Source organism: Lissotriton helveticus, chromosome 10, assembly GCF_964261635.1.
Source record: "Lissotriton helveticus chromosome 10, aLisHel1.1, whole genome shotgun sequence".
NCBI lineage: Eukaryota > Metazoa > Chordata > Amphibia > Caudata > Salamandridae > Lissotriton > Lissotriton helveticus.
The window spans coordinates 904753518-904766590 of record NC_136071.1 but is presented as its reverse complement, the minus strand read 5'-3'; the positions used below and the strand labels follow the sequence as shown (position 1 = coordinate 904766590).

At 37.3% G+C, this 13073-nt stretch overlaps 1 protein-coding gene across 2 annotated transcripts in view; it reads right to left on the bottom strand.

Moving 5' to 3' along the window:
• Nucleotides 1–13073, bottom strand: part of CNTNAP2 (contactin associated protein 2) — a 2169461-nt gene that overhangs the window by 716298 nt on the left and 1440090 nt on the right. For both annotated transcript variants that reach the window (XM_078663547.1, XM_078663548.1), the window contains one exon: nt 10737–10843. In XM_078663547.1, coding sequence (XP_078519673.1) covers nt 10737–10843 — 107 coding nt within the window. The remainder of the gene's footprint in view (nt 1–10736; nt 10844–13073) is intronic.

Genomic DNA, 13073 nt, shown 5'->3' with positions numbered 1-13073 from the left:
TATCATGTTTACACAGCATTAGGACTTTTTTATTAATACTGCCAACTTACTGCCAATTATTGCCTGTTGCTCTATTGTTGAAGAAGTTGAATCAGACTACACCTTGATATCCTCACAACTAGAGATGTAACTTGTTCTCTTTCCCACATAGGAATGGCATATGAATATGTCTCAATATCAATTACCAGAAGAAAGAAATACAATTCTTGTTTGCAAATTTTCAGCTAGACAATGAGGGTTCAGTATAATCTAATCAAGTCATTTTTTACCTGGGTGGCTGTATATGCACTGAGGCGTCTGAAGAGGAAACAATACGAAAATGGGAAGAACGCATTTTGCATAAGGCACAGAAAAGATGTAAATAGTATTCAATGGCCATCGGAGTCATAAGAACAAGGAATTACACCTATAATTGAATATTGTATTTATATAGTGCTTACTACTTCTGACGAGGTATTGAAGCATTTTGCTGTGGGTAGCACGCTACTCTGGAACCCAAGATTGGAGAATAATTTTAGTAGATTAGTACAATTGTTTTTCTTTGCATTAGTTGTGTTATGTTTGTGCTCCTGATTTTTTGCATGTTTAGTAGAGTTTAGAGAAGGGATAGAAGTAGTAAATTGTTTTTGTAAGTAGTGTTTGTGTGTGCCCGTCCTTAGTTAAGTGACATGGCTGAAAAAGAGTATAGACTAAATAGAACTATATTGATAGGAAACATGTCCAGCCGGACAATTTTATTACCACAATAAAAATAATTCATAAGGAAATTTAAACAAGATGGAAGTAGGACACCAGCCGATGTCCGACTAACCCAATAGACACACAAACATAACAAACACAAATAATAGGCAAGAAAAAGGTCATCCAATTATCATGAATTGTAAACAGATGATCCAGCGTATACACATATGCATGAGCAATTATTTATCAAATATGCAGTTAGTGTATTTATGGTCGACGACGTTTCGAACCATGCAGATTATTGGTTCATCCTCAGGACAGACAAATGTTGCCTAAAGTAGTGACAATCCAATTCAAGTCACACTATGCAATTATCAAATGTCAACAACAGGTATTTGTGTCATACAAAACAGAAATGGTAACAAAAATAGAAGGGAGACAAAAAAAAGGATTAAAACATGTCAGTAAAATGAATACTTAAGACATTCTAGAACTGTTGGAGTCGTGCCAGACACATTTTATAGTGCCAACTTGTGTAAATTTCATGCTAAACGCAACAATGATTAGTGCTCGAACTAATCTATTTACAGTGCAATGTGCCTGTACGTGAAGGACTGGGGGTGTGAGGATATATATAACCACATTGTGGATTATATATATCCTCACACCCCCAGTCCTTCACGTACAGGCACATTGCACTGTAAATAGATTAGTTCGAGCACTAATCATTTTTGCGTTATTACCACTCCCTGCCCCCTAATTCGTTTGATTATTGCAACCAAATTAAATAAATTTGTGCATGAATATGGCGTGCACACCATACAGCCACCCCGAACACGACGGCATGCTGTAGCATGAAATTGACACAAGTTGGCACTATAAAATGTGTCTGGCACGACTCCAACAGTTCTAGAATGTCTTAAGTATTCATTTTACAGACATGTTTTATTCCTTTTTTTTTTTTTTTTGTCTCCCTTCTATTTTTGTTACCATTTCTGTTTTGTATGACACAAATACCTGTTGTTGACATTTGATAATTGCATAGTGTGACTTGAATTGGATTGTCACTACTTTAGGCAACATTTGTCTGTCCTGAGGATGAACCAATAATCTGCATGGTTCGAAACGTCGTCGACCATAAATACACTAACTGCATATTTGATAAATAATTGCTCATGCATATGTGTATACGCTGGATCATCTGTTTACAATTCATGATAATTGGATGACCTTTTTCTTGCCTATTATTTGTGTTTGTTATGTTTGTGTGTCTATTGGGTTAGTCGGACATCGGCTGGTGTCCTACTTCCATCTTGTTTAAATTTCCTTATGAATTATTTTTATTGTGGTAATAAAATTGTCCGGCTGGACATGTTTCCTATCAATATAGTTCTATTTAGTCTATATTCATTTATGTAAATATTCTCCCTACTGTCTAAGGACCATTGTTTCTTTTGAATAAATCCTTACCCAAGGTCCTTAGCTTATTGCGCCCTGGGTTCCCTTGTTCCGTATAATCATGGCTGAAAAAGAAGCAGAAAGTTTGAGATGGAAGTTTTGGAGTTACTAGTTGTCAGAAAGGTTTGGGATAAGTCAGAGAGAGGAGGGATAGGACAAATGTTGAAAGAGGATTTTTTTAAATATTAAACTGAAATGAACACAATACACATATGCGAATGACGTGCACAGAAGGGGCAATATGTACGTGGTCTGCTGTACACATTTATCTTGGGGTGAAGTATACAAATTGTTCATAACATATCTGTTAGTTTTAGTGGCAGGCATATACTCTTCTCTATATACATCTATATGTATATAGAGGTAGCAATTATGATATTGTCTGATACACATGTATCTTGTGGTGTAATATATACTTTTTTCCTCATATAACTTTATCGTTTTATAACAGGAGGTATAGTTCAATGAACAATGACCCATGTGTAACAATAACTTCATCTGTATACTGTGAGAAACATAGTTGGTCATGTCTGAGTATACTTTTATTGCGCACTGTTGTTTAGTGAGTGCATTTGTCATGTGTGAAAGAGCCAGCTCTTGAGTAATCTTCTGAATCAAAGATGGTTGTTGGTGGATCTTATGTGTGTGGCTGGTGAATTCCATAGTTCGGCTGCTTGAACAGAGAAAGATGTTCCACACATAGTTTTTTCTTGTATATAGGAACACTGAAGCGGGGAGCCATTCTTAAGTGTAGGTTCCTGTATTGCATGTATTTGTTGATTTTCAACCTGATGATGAATGCTCCTTTGCCATGTATTGCTTTGTGGAATACAAAACAGCTTGAAGGTGGGTCTTCTGGCAACTGGTAGCCAGTGCAGGGTCCTCGAGGCAGGTGAGATGTGTGCTTGGGGCTTTTAATGTAAGAGTAGTCCAGTCGCAGTGTTCTGAAATCTCTGTAATCTTTTTATAGTTGACTGAGGTGAGCCGTGATACAGACCATTCATGTAATCCAGTTTTGATAAGACATAAGAGGTGGCAGCTTGACCCTTGTGATGGAATCTTAGGTGTGGGAAGATGTGTCACGGTGTTTTCATTGTGAGAAAGCTTGATTTGGGTACCATGTCCACTAATGCATTCATTGACAGGTTGGCCTCCATGGAAATTCCAAGGTTTCTTACCTCTTTAGATACTTTGTTGCTGGTCCTAGATCGCCTGGGCCACAGAGGGCTGTAGGTTTTCCAGTTGACACAAGTGAGTATTTTGGTTTTGGAAGCATTCAATTTGAGGTGGCACAATGTCATCCATTGATCAATGGCCAGGAGATAATGAAAGATTTTCGATGTTCCAATGTCCCTTGTGTTTGCCAATGCCAGAAGTATCTTCATGACATTTGCATAGTTATATCAGGTGAATGAAGACAAAATGATTGCAAGATCTTGTAATAATTTCCTATAGATGTTAAAAAGCATGGTTGAGAACATTTTGTCTTGAGGGACTCCTGATTTAAAGCAGTATGGTTTAGAAGATAAAGGAGGAGTGTGTATAATATTTGTTTTTATTGTGTATTATTGATGTGCTCCAAAAGAGAGCTGTTCCCTCTATTCCATCTTCCTCAAGTCTTTGGATTAGTGTGTCATGATCCACTGCATCAAAGGCTGCTAAAAGGTCTAGGAGAAGATGGACAGCAACTCTGTTCTGGTCTACCACATTTTTAGGGTTATCCCACATAGAGATAAGGGATGGTTCATTGCCTCCCCCTGGGCAGAATACAGTTTGAAGTCAGAAAGTATGGAATCCTCTTCAATGAACTGTGACATCTGGTCGAAAGCTACTCTTTCTATAAGTTTATCCAGGAACAGTCCATTGCTATGGGTCTGTCAGGGTCTTGATTGTCCAGATTAGGATTGTTTAATAACTGGTGTATGTATGCGTTATGTTTTCTGGGTAAACTCCATCTGCTCAGGTGTTGTTGCTGAGTGTTTTGACTGGGATGGCCGCAAAAGTTAATAATCAAATGTTTTTCAAGATTTCAGGTGGAAAAGGGTCAGAGGGGCAGCCTGCTGGCTTGCTCGCTTTGGCAAAATCCAGAGGTTCAGTCAATGATAGCTCTTTGAAGAAGCATAGAGACTGTGCTTGCAATTCCCTGAAGGGTTTTTTAGAAAATGGGTTGTGGCTGTTTTGTTTTTTATTGCCTACATATGAATTCATTGTATGCTTTAATTGGTTACAAAATTATGTAGCTTCATATTGGCTCACAGAATCTGTGAGAATTTTATAAAATTCTTTACTAGCATACTTTGCATTGTGGATTTGGTTGAACTAGTATATATTTTGTTGCCCTTTTAATTGTAGACTTGAATATTCTGTTGTGTCTGTGGAGGTATATCTTGTCTTGAGGGTTGCTTGTTTTAAGCCAGTTGTGTGAAAGCTTAGCATTTTATTTTTTTATATTTTTTTACTTCTCCATTCATCCAAGGGGTGTGTTTTTTTGCTATGTGTAGATGTTTTCAGCAGAATTAGGAGATTAAAGGTTTCTGGAGCCATCCATAGAGTGTCTGTACAGAATCGAATGCAACCAGTGTTCCAAGATCGATATGTAGTTGAGGGCAATATGACTTTTTGGGGGGGGGAGTTGTTGTGTCTTGTGTTGGAGGGCAACACGGTAGTGGGTTGACCAAGTGATTAGGGTAATTGTTTGGAATGTAACTAGGTCTGGGTTGGTGAAGATGATATCCAATGCATGCTCAGCAATATGTGTGGGATTGGGAAAAGGCTGCTGTAGGTTATGTGTTCTGAGTCCAGTGAGGATGGTTTTGGGGTGTGGCATATTAGGTTTGTCAAACCATATGTTGATGTCACCAAGGATGCATATGTTTGAGTATATTGTAAAAATGTTAGAGATTGTGTCTAGCCATGTGTCTGGTAATGTTGCATTGCTAGGTGGTGGTCTGTAGAGAAAGAGAATGTAACATGAAAAGGTTGGGATAGGGTTGGATCTGACAAGCAAGGTCCCACAACCTTGTAAAAAAACATGAACAGCTGAGAAGAGATTTGGTGTTTCTTTATATATGATGGCTAAACCACTTCCTTTTTTGCCTATCCAATTTTGTTTTCCAGTTTTCCGGTGGAACAGCTTCATGCAAAAACAGTGCCATATCCACCCCCCATGCCATGATTAAGTGATGAAAAGTAAGTCAGGTTTTGTGTATATGTCTATCAATAGGTCAAATATAGGTCTTGTTTTTTGTAATGGAAGAAGCATTTATTAGTAGGAAGTCTAAAGAATTTTTGTTGGAGGTGATGTGAGTTTGTACTGCAGGAGGGTGAGCAATGTCCATGTTGTGGACTTCCTTTGTTTGCGAGTGTTGAAGGTGGAAGCTGAATGCATGAGATGTGGCAAATTACGCCCTGTCCACTAGATATTCGAGAGGAGTTTGTGCTGTTCTTTAGCCATCTTTACCAATCACAAAACATCTTGACCATGGACCATGGAACTGGAAGAGGCATCCATGGTTAAAGCTTTTTTACCAAGACTTTCACATGAACAGCTGAGGGGAAATATCTCCACAAATAAAATGTAAAGGCTGTAGATGAAGGGGCACTGGAAATGCTGTGGTAATTTTTCTACAAGATCAATAGGAATACCACAGATAAATAGTTCAGTGGAACACTAAAAAATTCAGAATCCACAGGTACCTGCACTCAAAAGTCAATCCAACAATGATTTCCCTGATCCCCAACCAGTCAAAGTATCCCTCTTATGTGACAGCTACATGCCAATTGATTTGTTAAATCTGGACATGAAAAAGTGATGGTTCTTGCCAATACACATCAAAGTAGGCCTAGGACATCATCAAAGAAGAGATGCTAGCTCTATCATTAAATGCTGAGGAGATCTATAATTTTGTTGAATGGCGGTAACTATTTAGGACTATGGAAAGGGCTGGCATAGGCCTGACTTTATAGGTGATGTTAGTTGCCTTTACACAGGTCTGGTGGTACAAACTGCGGTGAATTTATGTCAGATATATTTCGAATGAGAAGAGGTACCAGATAAGGATGCCCATTGTCCCCTTGCTATTCCTGCTTGCACTTACTTAAATCTCTAGCAGCCAAAAATTGACAGATGAAAAAATGAAAGGGGGATTGCTACTCACACAGGACCTCCAAAAATATCCTTGTATGCAGATAATATGGTTCTCATGATTTCCTCTCCGAAGTCTACAATTACCAATCTCTTGAAATTAATATCTACCTTTTCAAACCTTTCTGGTTATCAGATTGTCTGGTCCAAAAGTGATTTTTTCCAATTCCTAAATCCATCAACAGAACAGTACTTGGAAGACATGTATTTAGATTTGTTCTACAATGCCTTAGGTACTTAGGAAATCTGGTCAACCAAGAGCTGAAAGACGTGACACAAGACAACATTCAGTCAATTTTTTGTCAGTATTGACTGACTTCATTTGTTGGTCAGAGCTGAGACTATCACTGTTGTGCAATGTCAAATCAGTTAAAATAACAATCATTCAATTGTTTAATTACATCTTGGAATGGTACCTAGGTGATTTATCTGTGTGCTTTCCTGACTAAAATATTGTCATTATTTAAGTGAATTATAAGGGGCGCAGATAGGCCTAGTCTTAAACTTGCAAAACGACATGCTGTCACAATATGAGGGTGACTATGACTCCCACACTTTTGGTTCTCTTCTGCTGTTCATCAATTGGCCCATATAGCAAGACTTACACCAACAGACACATACCAACCTATGTAGAACAGGATTGATCAACACCACCTTGAGATCTGGCCTGGTGCTCCTCTACTGTAAATCTAAAAACCTATTGAAAGTTTTAGACCTATTATACTCTTCATAATGCAGCTATGGTGATCAGTCCATAAATGATTCAACGTATGTAGTTACATTCACACAGAGACCCCATTTTGGGAAAGTGCCAGACTCTTGATCAAATTAAAACTATTCTTCTGTAAATCTTGGAAACAGTCAAATATTGCTATGGTAACACACCTATTACTCTTCTCTGTCTCTGAACCAAGTTCTTTTAGGATCTAAATCTAGAGTTCTGGCTAACACAGTCAATAAAGTGGAGATTCTTGCTGCTCTCTCACTGTTCAAGATGCCTGCTGGGCCTTCCTTCATACAACAAACTATCATTGCTAATTAGAACATACCTCTACATATGTGGTAGGTTTACAGTAATAGTCTGTACGTACTATTGAAGCTCTTAAATCTTGATGGCAGGAATGAATCTCAACACAGTTTTCAGAAAAGATTGGGACTGAGCTACTATTTCGTCTTGACTATGGCCTTAGAAAGGCTGGAATTAAGGTCAGCTACAAGTAGATAGTACAAAACTGGCATTGCACACCACATAGATCAAATTCTGCAAATTTAAGCAAAAATTTCAGCTACTTGAGACCTAATACCCCAGCTAATAATACTTGACTATCAATTGTTCCGGCACTCCTTGTCAAGGTTTCATGTGAAAGAGCTCTGTGCAATACCTGTCAGACCATTAGCCTTGTAAGATTTGTTACCATGACCTGTGTAGAATCCCTGAAATTAAAAACCACTTTGAAAGATGGTTTACAACTTTTCTGAGGGTTGTATTCTGAGATTGTGAAAATCCACAACACCTCTGTCTCACGATGACTATTTAAAATAAATGAGGACTATGGCAAGTCATGAACACTTGATCTTCAGGCTCAATGACAAAATAGATGTTTTAATAACATTTAGATCTCTATTTTCTGACGACCAGACAGATGATATTCTAACCTTCTAAATTCAAATTATGTTTCTACTTATACATAATCACCTTGTCATGCACACACTAGATTGACGAGATTACAATATCACTTTCTTACATCACACTCTGTCCTGATATATCTCTAATGCTAAACTGTGTGCAATGATGTACCAATATGCTTGTACTGGTGGATTTTATTTTTTCATGCCTAGGACTATAGGGTGCATACAAGACATTCACAGAAAAACTTGTGAATGGCGATCCACTTCAATGTATAGGATTGAATATACTGCAAAGTGCCCCAATACTGTAAAAGACCATGAACAAATCTGACCCATTTAGAACCAGGGATAACACATCTTGTAAGATCATATAATGAAATACTATAACCCTTTTGCTGAGCTAAACAGAACCTCCTCTTACATATGCCCAGTCATATCTATGAGGAATACAAAATAGGTCTTAGCTCAAGTACTTATTCTGACATTCTTTTTTTAACTTTTTAAAAAACTTTTTATATTAAACTCCGAAAGCGGACTAGTTTTTTTCAAAAGGGCATTTTAAATCAAATGCGACCTCCGTGTTGTGACTGGTGTAAAGCTGTCTATTTCAAAATTTCTAATAAAGAAATATATATTTTTTTAAATACATGCATATTTTTCTAGGTTGTTAATCTTTATCTCCAAGCATTTTACTAATTAAGTTTAAGCATTTAGAACCAGTAAAATTTTAAAAAAGGCTTTTTTTCACAATAATGGTGATACATAGGGGACCTTCACCTATTTTGCAAAGCTCATGAGCTATCATTGCCAGTTACAATACTTTTTAGTCAGTGAGTTACTTCAGGGGCTGCTCCTCAAGTTGAGCAGAGGAGCTTCGATCCACAAGCCCCAGAGCTGAAAAACAAAACGGTAATACATTTTATTTATTACCATTTTATTTTTCAGCAACGCGTCCCGAACTAAGTGTCAGGACAGGGCAGGTCAGTTCTGCCAAGTGGAAGCAGCAGGGAGCTGTGCACTTTAAAATGCACATGTCTTTTCGGCCGACCGTCTTGGGCCAGCCAGACATGCGCATTTTAAAGTTCTCTAACCTAGCTGTCTTTGAGTTAGAGAAAGGGCAGGGCTCCGGTGCTCTAGGAGAGCAGAGAGAGGCTGCTCTATCCAATCCTGGCACTGCTCGTGTGCTGTGCTGGCAGTGCCAGTATTGAATAGTGCAGGTTACAGCGTCCGGAGCCTAAAGAAGACACCCAAGGGGGGGGACGTTGCACTGCAAGTTAGGAAGGTAAGTCTGCTGTATTTATTCATTTGTTTGTGCCCCCCTGCTCCAACTCCCTCAGTATAAGCCACTTGCCACTGGTTTACTTGCATTTTGAATGACTAGTGCATTTTGTCTATTTTCATGAACAAGAAAAGAGAAAGATCAAAATCCTGTGTTCAAAACAATCAACACATTCTGTGAGGGTTTGTTTTAGGTCTGGCTTGAAAGTGCAGTTGTCTGCCAGATGTACTATTACATTTATTTTAAATATACATACAATGGGATTTGGCTTCCTTCAGGAGGCTGTTATTCTGGGTCCTACAGCTATTGTCTGTTTGTGTATCATTCCACCTCTCAACAAGTGATTCCACTGAAACTAATGAGTCGTTGGTCACCTGTAAGCTCAAAGAGTGCTCAACCAGAAGCGTTGACGTATTCCTCAACTGTAGGAGAACTGAACCCCACTGACCAGTGTTAGATATTTTGGATGCAAATTCAATTATTCAACTTCAAGTAAAGCTCAACTAATTTGAGTTTTAATTGAGCCTGATCAGTTTGACACTAATTGAACCTAGCCATCTAATCAAACTAATCTTTGAGTACTCAATTAAACTACACTTACTAAAAAGCTTCCTAATTAGTAATATCATTTACATATGCAACAAACCCAGCTAGGTTAATTTCAGTATTGGTTTAAAAAAGTGTTCAGGTAGTTTGAGCTTTTTTCTAGTGGCATTTACAATGATATTAATTGTGCTGCCAAATTAATGATTAGTGAGTGCTCACCTAGTTTTTTCAGGAGACATCTTGCAAGTACAAAATTCACATTCAATTCTTTAGCTTGTAAATGCAAACTATACAGAAAGCCCTCCCTTGTTCCTACATTTTCACAGTTTTAGAAAACCCAGTAGGCTATGCTTCAATATGAAACAACATTTGTGCCTACAAGTCATGTAATTACTATTTGTAGAGGCCTGTAATTACGTGTTGACAGTTTAAAGTTTGACAAGTTGGCTTTACTAGTACTCCTTATAATATGAAGAAGCATTATGGATTAAATGTGAACGGTTCAATGCATCGAACAATTGGCTTGGCACCAGGATTGAACTCCCCTCAGACCTTCACAAATTAATATTGAAATAGTGGGTCTGCCCACCTGTCCTCTAGAAATAAATATTGGACGTGCTTTGTTTTATTTTGTTCTTCCTTTTAATACAAACACAACACTTGGTGAGTGTTTTATAAAAAATGTAAAAGTTGTCAACTGTAATTAGAGATCATTATCATAATTGGCAAATTCATAAGGTTTTTAACAACTAATATTTAAGGAATTTGAAAAAAAGAGCACTTAGATACATATTTTTATAGATCAAACCTGCATTCTATAAAAATAACAGGTGCACATTGTTTCCAGCCAAGCTCTTCACCTCTACGAAAAACGCCCCTTTAACTCCTCTTCAACACCGGGTTGCTCTCAGTGTGTGTTTGCATTTCAAACTTCCTCGCTCATTTCCCCAGGTCCCTTCACTCCAAAACAAAACAAACAATAATCAAATTCGTACTTACAGTTATGGCAAGTTGCCCCCGAATATCCGGTTCCCTCACAGTTGCATTTGAAACTGTTCCATGTCTGTGTACATACGCCACCATGCTCACAGTGGTTTGGAACACATCTGTTTTGATTAGAGAAAACAGCACAGGAGAGACATAAAAACTGTTAAAAACACGCTGTCTTGTTTTTAGAAGTCAATAACCAACTGCCAATTTACATCGGTATCAACATGAAATCCTGTTAGTGCAAACTAAATCACACAAGGCATGACAGAATAATAGTTGAGTCATACAAAACACTGATGTTTTCGAGTTCAGGTGGGAATCGTTTTAAAATATCAGGAAGCAAATCTGGGTTCTGAAATTCACCATCAATTATTGTTTATAAAGTTCAATTGCAAAGATGAAAATGGTAACACAAACACACATGCTGATCGTTTAGAGTAATGTATTTATTGGTCAAAGAAACAACCTGATTTAAGGTAGAAAACGGTGACATTACAAATTACAAACCTGAATTGATAAGATAGGGTCATGAAATATAACATATCTAGTTTGACATATGCGTTCGTAGCTGTGTGTGTAAACTTTCTCTGCAATATTTTAGCTAAAAATATAACAAATCGCGGATAGAATAGCATTTTTTCTTGGTCCATCAGTATTTCTAAAAGTCTATTTATTGGTCTGGCAGTTTCGAAAGTTTACATGTCTTATTAAAGTAGATATTTCCTAGCAATGGAAATTTACCACTACAATATTATTATCAATTTCCCTTTTTAAAAAAAACCCCCAAAAACCAACATTTGTTTAAATTACTTTTTTTCAGGTCTTAGAACTAACACAGTACATTGATCAAACGTAAATGATCAATATGCATTTAAACAGAAAGGTCTGATTTTAAGGCCTTGAACTATGGACTAAAAAATAAGTAAGGGCCATACAGTTCACAGTGTGACATTCAAAGACGTATGCGTCATATATGCAGGAGCATGTTTTAATGGTGAAAAGCTACATATTACAGACAGGAACTAGCATAATGCGTTTACCAGTTATAAAGTAACTGATGGATTTGCTCAAAGTGGCAATTATATTTATCAGTAGAAATATTACAGCAACATTACATAAGTTGAACAAAGCAACATATAATTTTCCAGGCCAGGTTTGTCATTTTGATCATGGATAATCAGTAACTGTCATATGCTGAGGAATTTAGTATATCAATGGTGGAAGGAGTGAAATGAGTACAATGGGGTGCAATGCAAGTAGGCACGCAAATCTGTAAAAGAGTGCAGTTTTCACTAAACCAGAACAACCAACCAGTCATTTTTCCTAAAGCTTTGTAAGGCACTACTACATTATCAGGTTCAAGTTCAAAAGCAAGTTTATTCAGTCAATAGTCCTAAAAACATCATTACATATTGTTAATCCATAAAATCATTTAAATATCCAAAATGCAACAATACTTTGAGGGTTGTTTACCTGCCCATAAACAAATTCGAGTTAACCCTAATGTTACATCTAAAAAACACATATAAGGTGTACGTTCTGTTGTGGAATGTCTCAACAAATTAAAATAATTTATAAAAATAGGTTATGATAATTGTTTACAATTTTGTTTTAAAAAAACTATCATTTTATTACATGTAGAATGCTAACGGAGTGGTTATGCGTATAGGTATAAGGCGCCTTGAGGTTAGAATTGCAATATAAAATCTATTAGTTTTTTAGAGTAATTCGAACGGTGCTCTAAGGTATGGAGAACCACCTAACTCCACAAAACAAGAGACAAGCTCTTTAAACACAATTTCTACTTCTAAGCACACGTTTTAAAGTAAGATAAGGTTTCCCTTTGAGTAATACACATAAACATCACTACAACGACACATTTGAACAGTTTTCCTTTTCACTGATTCTTTTTGCCACATTTTATTCTGATTTTTCAGCAACAGCCAGCAACAGCCAATGCGTTTCGTCGCAACAGGGTGTGGTCCTGCGACTTTCTCAAGGCTATAATGTCCAGAATAGTGACTTTTACGTGCGGTGATACTTCCGACCCACACAGGGGTTCTGAAGAAAGCAGAAGTCATTAAATTGTGCGTCAATCCTTTTTAATTAATCCCAGTTGTTCTCCAGAAATTTGGTATTTCTTAAATCGTCCAACAGAGTACTGAAAACCGTATCCTCATTCGGCTAATCCCGTGTTCGGTGATGAGCTCCCCCTAGGATGAGCTGTGACGTAAGCATTAGAGCAGAATGCAATGAAGGCTAGTTTAGAATGTTTTTTTTTTGGTTTTTGTTTTTTTTGTTCCAAGACCTTTATTATCGGTATGCACATATTGTACACAGCTTAGT